The 8,003-nt window shown below is 37.3% G+C and overlaps 1 protein-coding gene across 2 annotated transcripts; it reads left to right on the forward strand.

Moving 5' to 3' along the window:
* Positions 1–113: 113 nt before the first annotated feature.
* TBL5 (TRICHOME BIREFRINGENCE-LIKE 5) lies at positions 114–5,433 on the forward strand. 2 transcript variants are annotated; one of them, XM_086232478.1, is made up of 5 exons: positions 114–814; positions 3,009–3,201; positions 3,787–4,022; positions 4,432–4,590; positions 4,946–5,433. In XM_086232478.1, exons 1-5 carry the CDS (start codon positions 180–182, stop codon positions 5,286–5,288), a joined length of 1,566 nt encoding a protein of 521 aa, XP_086088604.1. In that variant the 5' UTR covers positions 114–179; the 3' UTR covers positions 5,289–5,433. The 2 variants fall into 2 exon arrangements, with proteins under 2 accessions (XP_086088604.1, XP_086088605.1); XM_086232479.1 differs by having other exon boundaries at positions 3,829–4,022.
* Positions 5,434–8,003: the final 2,570 nt, after the last annotated feature.

Consider the following 8,003-nt stretch of genomic DNA (forward strand, 5'->3'; position numbering starts at 1 on the left):
AAGGAAAGATTTACATTTTGCAATCAAATAAAAAAAAAAAAAAAAAGGAAAGAGCTCAGATTCATTACAAAATTCGTTTCCCCATTGAGAAGGTCACCCAATCACCCTGTTTCTCTCTTTCCCTCGTAATAATAACAGAAAAACCGATGCAGTCTCCTCCACTCTCCAGTGACTAGCAAATGGCAGTGGCAACATCCAATTCCTCTCCCCAAAAGAACCGTCACGCCTTCACCACTCTCCTATTCATCACCTTCTTCCTCTTCAGCATTTTCCTCTTCTCCAAACGCTCTCTTGAGCCTTCTCTCTTTCCCTACAAAGATCTCTTTTTCCAAATCCCCTTTTCTTTCTCTTCTTCTTCTTCAAGTAACAATTCCCACCTCTCATTGTCCCAATCCACCTCTCTACAAACACTAGACCCACCTGCTTCTTCTTCTTCATCATCTTCTCCTTCTCCTTCTCCTTCTTCTTCAAGCACCAATTCTGGCCTTTCCTTGCTCAACTCCACCTCTACACAACAAGTGGACCCACCAACCCACCAACCCATTTCACCAAATTCAAAAACTGAGCCAAAGGATTCGTCCAATGATGAAAATGAGCAAGACCCAGGTCATGAAAATGAGAACCCATTTGGTGAAATGGGTGAAATTGGGTGTGATTTGTATGTGGGAACTTGGGTGAAAGATGAGCATTACCCGCTTTACAAACCGGGTTCTTGCCCTTATGTTGATGAAGCTTTTGATTGCCAAAGCAATGGAAGGAGGGACTCTGAATATCTGAAATGGCGGTGGAAGCCTGAGGGCTGTGATCTTCCAAGGTATCTGTGTCCTGCTTTATTCGTTATCTTTCTAATCTTGCTCTGTGGGTATCATGAGTTTTGCCATTTTGGCTATTTTGGTTCAATGTGGTTGTGTATCCCCACTGCATTTGCTTTCCTTTAGGAGATAGCCTGTGATAACGACTTGCTTTGCTAAGCCATATAGCTTCCATGGATCTGCTTTAGGTAGAATATGTCTAATGGCTTCCAAGTAACTGCAAAGTCGTAGTCTTTTCCATTCACCATCTGAAATAACATCATACTATCTAATTTGAATGTCCACCAAGGCTTCAGACTTGACTACAGGCCACGCTCAATCACAATATAAGGTCCCATTAGGATGCCAACTGTGTTGATAAAAGAATCTTGATCCTAGAATGAGGTTCAGGAAACTTTGTGGGTCTTGGACAAGGACAACACAAAAACATATCCCTTAGAAAATATGTTTGTTCCATAAAGAACTGTTTCTGAGAAAAGGACTACTAAATGTTCCTTATAGCATAAAATTTGCTCTGATCAGCTCAGCCCTAACTGAAATTCATCCCTAGAAGGTTGTCTAAATTCATTAACAGCCTGATATGTCCCCATCAAGCTGGCAGGCTTGAGGCTAGGTCGAATTAATTGACTACAATAGTTTTAGGAAATCACCAATTTGCTGAGAAACAGTAGTGAGTATGCAAATATTTCAAATGTAAAGTTAGTTGATGAATTAGGAGCCAGCTTAATGTCTGTACAAAACCAATTGGAAAGTGTCATTGTAAATTAACACATTAAGTGGTAATAGTGTTCAATTAGGAAACTGTGGTTCAAGTTTTAGGATAACTTGGTCTTGTTACTAATATAACACATATACAAGGTGGTGATCAACCGTTGTACATTCCTCATGTTTCTTTTTGGTTCTTCAGGATTTTGTTAACCTTACCCCTTGTTCTAATTTATGACATGGCTCCATACACAATGAAGTTCTTAGAATGGCACCTAAACCAAAGATAGGAAGAGGAGCATGAAACTGCTTAGTAGGTTCCATAGATTTCAAAACTCCATAGGTATAAATAAGGCTCCATTTGCAATGTGAGATTTCAAAGCTAGAGATTTTAGTTCAGTTTACAGTTTAATTGCTTAAATATAATGTTATAAGAAAAATAGAAGAAAGACGTTCTAATGATTCATTCTGTTGAGTCATTTCAAATACATCATATCTAGGTTTTTTTTTTTTGTTTATTCAAACCAAAGTAACTTTATAATTAAATGCACCCTTATGTGTTCAGTTACCTTTTATTATTTTAGCCTTGTCTCTAGAACATCTGGACTACATATTCAAGCAAAAATCAACATAATCAATGATCCAGACACAGTTTGGCAAGAGAACATTTTCGTCTATATGTATTTGAGAATAAAAACCACTAACCACGATAAAGTTTGATATGTCAGGCAGATAAGACAACCTTTGTCACTAAATCCATCTTCTCTCAAATCATTTATAGTGAGTCTTCCCACCCCCAATTTCGTTCCAAATGGTGGGGGCCCTGGGCTGGACAACCAAGGATGACAATGACACACATCTACCCTTATCTGGATTTGAACCACGACTTGAAACACATCCTTGCAAAATTCAAGGAGGCCTGTGCCATTACGCCATAGAGAGCTAGTTGTTTCTCATTAGGACACTGTTGCTGCTTATATAAAGGGCTGTGGGAATTGTTTGAGCAAATTGAAAAAGAAAGTTGAGATTTGTTTCTCATCAGAACGGGTTGTTTGCAGATGATTTTTTCTTGAGTTGAGTTGTTGGTACATGACTTGCAAACATTTCCAGAGATATCTCAATTATTCTCTTTGGTTCTTTGAATTCTACTAGTTGAATTGGCCTGTTGACCATTTTAAAGAGCTTATGCTCTTCCTACTTTCCTAGTTCTGACTTCTGAATGGTACAATTTTAGTAAGTTTGAGGTTTACATTGTCCTCAAATATTATGCCTCTAGACTCTAGTTCCACTTCCAGCCCTAGTGAAATATAACGGCAGTTGTAGCGTGCTCTCAGTGATTCAATATTGAAGATAACCATTGTATCTATTTATTTCAGTATTTCAATAATTATCTTGGCCTCCCATCTTTTAGTTCTATTTGCCTCCCTGTTTATGAAAATTTATCAATTTATTGGGAATACATTTTGTTTCTGTGCTCACCATCACTCGTAGGTTTAATGCAACAGACTTCTTGGTAAGACTACGGGGTAAAAGGTTGATGCTGGTAGGAGATTCCATGAACCGGAACCAGTTTGAGTCAATCCTTTGCCTCCTCCGTGAAGGTTTGCATGATAAGAGCAGAATGTATGAGGTCAATGGCCACAAAATAACTAAGGGAAGAGGCTATTTTGTTTTCAAATTCAAGGTATTTAGATCATTGTGCTCCCCATTTCCAGTTCAGGCACATACATTTTGCAGTTGTGTAAGTTTTTGCTTGATAACATGTCTCTCTCTCTCTCTCTCTCTCTCTCTCTGTGTTTGAATTATATGTGGCTCTTAAGTATTGATTGTTGAGTTAGTGTAGTTGGCAGCTTACCCATAGCCAAATTGGTTTTGTTGACACGTATAGTTCATGTTCCTTAGGACTTGCTTTTCATTGAATATATTAAATATGTGTGTGTATGTGTATTAAATATGTGTTTGCATGTGTATTAAATGTGTGTGTGTGTATTTGTGCATGTTCACACATGCATGCCCGGGTGCATGTTTGCTCATTCTAAATTAACTTTTTCCAGATTTGGTTAAAAGCTTACCTTGTGGTCCTGTGGAGCACTACATTTAACAGACACTACTACATATTTGGTTTTAGGAATGACATTACAATATTTTAAATTTGGCTGAAATTATCAAAATAAACCCAATTGCCCCTTACTAGTTATTCAACCCAAAGAATTGCAATCAATACTCATTTCAAGGTCAACTTAGTTGTAGGAGTACAATGGATCATTAGGTACACTTACTGATTGTGAAGTTTTCTGAAAATCTTGGAAAGGACTATGACTGTACGGTGGAATTTGTGAGGTCACATTTCCTTGTGAAGGAAGGAGTCCGCATTAATGGGCAAGGGAATTCAAATCCAACTCTATCAATAGACCAAATTGACAAGACAGCTAAACGTTGGAAGCGGGCTGATATTCTTGTCTTTAATACTGGCCACTGGTGGACTCATGGAAAGACTGCTCGTGGGTATGTCTGCAAGCTTATCTCATATATTATGTAACCTAATGTATTTTCTTACATTTATTTTGCATAATCGAAATATGCTTTTCTGGACCATTCAATTTTGATAACAACTTTGGTTTTTTTTTGGGCGCTAATAAAATCATTCATTTCTTTGGGTATAAAATATAAAATCATCCACAGAATGTGAATATAGCCAATATTCAATAAGAATAATTAACATTTCAAATGCAGATCAGTTGTATGTTATCCTTGTATCTCATATCAGGAAAACTACTTAATTAGCTTATAGACATTGCAACGAATTGACACAGTCTCGTTGAGTGGTATAGGATCTCTTCTTCTTTTGGCCATTTTTCTTCTGTAAAAAAATTAATGGGAATACTCTAGAAAATATGACAGTTATTTGATACAGGGTAAACTACTATAAAGAGGGAGATCATCTGTATCCAAAGTTTGATTCATCTGAGGCCTATAGGAGGGCTCTGAGGACCTGGGGTAACTGGGTTGATCATAATGTGAATCCATCAAAGCAGTTGGTTTTCTATCGTGGATACTCTTCTTCCCATTTCAGGTATATTTCAACTGTTTAATCCTTCTTTCTCTTTTCATATCTTTGTTCAGTTCCTGTGAGACAACTGGAAGAGAGTTTTATAGTAATTTTCCTTTTGTGTGTTAGGAAACATTCTTTGTGAAAATCTCAATTAGAGAAGATTAAAAGATGATTGAAGAATTTTCTTGTTTATCTTTTGGTGGAGTGAAGGGTGGTGGTTGATTTTGGAGGTCCTTCCACTTGAAATTGCTGTAGTGAGAAACAGAACCAAAGTCTGGGATAAAGTTTTTGACTTGATCAGAAATAATATATAATTTATTCATTATGGGTAAGTGTTTGATTTATCTATGTTCTCACTCCAAACTCTTGAAAGCAGAGGTGGAGATTGGGATTCAGGTGGGTCATGCAATGGGGAAAAAGAACCCGCCTTCAGTGGGGCCATACTCAATAGCTATCCGTTGAAAATGAAGATAGTGGATGAAGAAATCAAAGAAATGCGAGTTCCAGTGAAAGTACTGAATGTGACAGGGTTGACCAATTTCCGCAAGGATGGCCATCCATCAATCTACAGCAAGAATGCAACTGCTGGTAAAAAAGTTTCCACAAGGAAGCAAGACTGCAGCCATTGGTGTCTTCCTGGGGTCCCAGATGCATGGAATGAGCTTATCTACGCCACACTGGTCTTTCAGCAGACCAAACCAAAGGGTAACATTTCATAGGCTTTTCCAAATTTAATACAGACTAATTACTTTATACATATAGAATATATGTTTCTCTTTGGATGACTACGAAAGTGTTAAACTTATGGGTAGAACTCATTCTCGAAAACCGACTTATAAGAAAAGGTATCCATGTATTTATACACCATGCATCCAAAAAGCACCTTGGCGATGTGAGACTATGCTAACCTTCTAGACCCGGAGACTTTCAACTCTTCCAATATGAACTCGACCCATCTTTATGATACACCTTTTCTAATACTATGTTGAATCCAAATCAATGTACAATGAAAGGGTGCTCGTGTCATGTCTTTACATATGTAAACATCCAAAGGTTACCCTGGATGGTGTGGATTATACTAACAAAAGTTTGTGATGATCTCATGTAACAATGGTCAAGTCTTGCACCTTTTGTTTATTATTACTTTCCACTTTTCTTTTCTTTATTTTGGGTAAAAGAACAGATGTAGCAGGTAATGAGAAATTTTCTAATGATTGTTATGAGAGTCTACTTATTTCCTGGTCTTCCTTCTTCACTTCTGCTTCTTTTTCCAGCTGACCATATCTTACAAGATTTCAATGGAATTCTACAGTTGCTTGAAGCTCAAGGCACCAAACTCCATGCTTACCATCAAACATGGGGTTCAAATATAGAATCATATGTGGAGAATTCCTTTTCAACGTACGGTTTGGTCAGGTTGCCCCTTTTTAAACTTCGTAATTACCAAACAAGAGTCAAACACATTATTGAAATGATTATAGGGTGGACTTCGGTTTCTCTACTTTACCAATCCAAAAATAAAGATATCAAAATAAAAATAAAAATAAAAAAATTGGTAGTGCACTATTTCAAAGGAAGCGAACAATATCCGTGGTATCCAGTTTGATTTGATAGGAGTAGTTTTTCTTATTCAAACTGCGGAAGGTGAATTCAAACTCGGGGCATCAGGTGTAGGGGCAAAAAAAGTCCCTAATTTGGTAAAAACCCCCTCCTTGTTTAGTCATCATACTCCCTTTAATTTTTGTAAAACTTTTTTTGTAGAATAATTTTTGTAAAACTAAAAACCCTTTTTTGTAGAAATAAATAAAGAGAAACTCTCCTCCTCTAGTGGCTTGCCAAGATCGCCTCCCCACCAGGGACTACTCCTCCCTAACTCTGTTTCCTTGCTTTCCCATCCCCTGCAACATCATTTCTCTTTAGAGAAAGAGAGGTGCTCTCTCACCCAAGCACTAGGGTGGCGGACGACCTCACCTACCACCCTAGTAATCCAAAGAAAAAGAGAGAGAGAGAGAGAGAGAGAGAGAGAGAGAGAGAGAGAGAGAGAGAGAGAGGCCGCCAAAGAAAAGGCAGAGTTGACCATTTTACCCTCCTTTTTAACATTTAGTTTTTTTAAATGTTAAAAAGGTGGGTTAAATGCTTATTTTGTTGAAAAGAATATTGAAAGGGGCATAAAAAGTAATGAGAAGTATTAATAGAACCATTATTTTTTTAATAAATCACTCCAAATTTTTGTTTTTGAAAAATTTTAAACTGCAAACCCAGTCAATTAAAAACGTAAGTTCCAGCCCAATATCTCCATGTACGCTCGCGCCAACACAAAAAAATATACTACCTAGCGCTCAGTAGTCTTCTGAGTGCTCAGTGGATCTGCATTTGCATTTGCATATTTTTAGGTTGAAGATGCATCTTTTTAGCTTGTTGATGCCTATTTTAGGTTGCAAATGACATGTTTTAGGTTGCTGATGCCTATTTTAGGTTGTAAATGCAGATTTTAGGTTGCTGATGCAGATTTTAGGTTGCAAATGCACTTACAGATTTAGCTTGCAGATAATTATCACTTAAGAGGGCCTTTACCTTAGGGTAATGCTATTGAGACTTTCTCAACTGATCATATTTAGCGGACTATATGAGGTGTCAACTTATATATGGTCAGGTTTTAGGACCACCATTAAAAGCTGACTATACATCAGATGACGTCTCATATAGTCAACTAAATATGGTCACTTGGGAAAGTCTCAAAGGCATTATCCTTTATTTTATGATCACTCAAGAGCTTTTACCTTCATGGGAAAAAAAATCAAAGAAAAGAGGAAAAAATTGGAAAAAATTTAGGAACTTTAACATCTTTAAGAGGGCTTTTACCTTATGATCACTTAAGAGCTTAAAGATAATGATATGACAAAAAATTGAATGGGATTGGCATGATGGTAAATGATCTTGGGTTTGGTGGCCACCCCTGCATATTTAGCACACAACCCACATCATGGTGATTGCTGATTAATGACTAGCGCAAATCTCGTCGTGTATTTAATCTTGTAATTGGGTACGTTGCTATTTTACATATCAAACTAGAGGCTTTCTTTGGCACACACATCCGTACTGCATACACACAAATCAGACGGCCACAAATTTATACCTTATGAAAAAGTAAATATATCTGTCATATCCAACAATCAAAAGTGTGTATGCATGTTATGTGTTGATGCAAAATTGGGTGAGTAAATGCAACACTTGACTAAGTCTTCTGTTTGGACTAGCTTCTCTGTAGATGGTCTCAAGGGTCTGGATGAACTATCTTGCTGAAAGCTTCAATGGAAGTAACATGCATAAACAAGAAGTCACCGGAAGTAGCATCGATATGGTATTAGCCAACTGTACTCCGATGGTTAAGTCAATCAAGTGCTTTTGGGTATTCTCTCAAAGAGTTTTGTGTA

The sequence above is a fragment of the Dryas octopetala genome, chromosome 2, assembly GCF_963921425.1.
Source record: "Dryas octopetala chromosome 2, drDryOcto1.1, whole genome shotgun sequence".
Lineage (NCBI taxonomy): Eukaryota > Viridiplantae > Streptophyta > Magnoliopsida > Rosales > Rosaceae > Dryas > Dryas octopetala.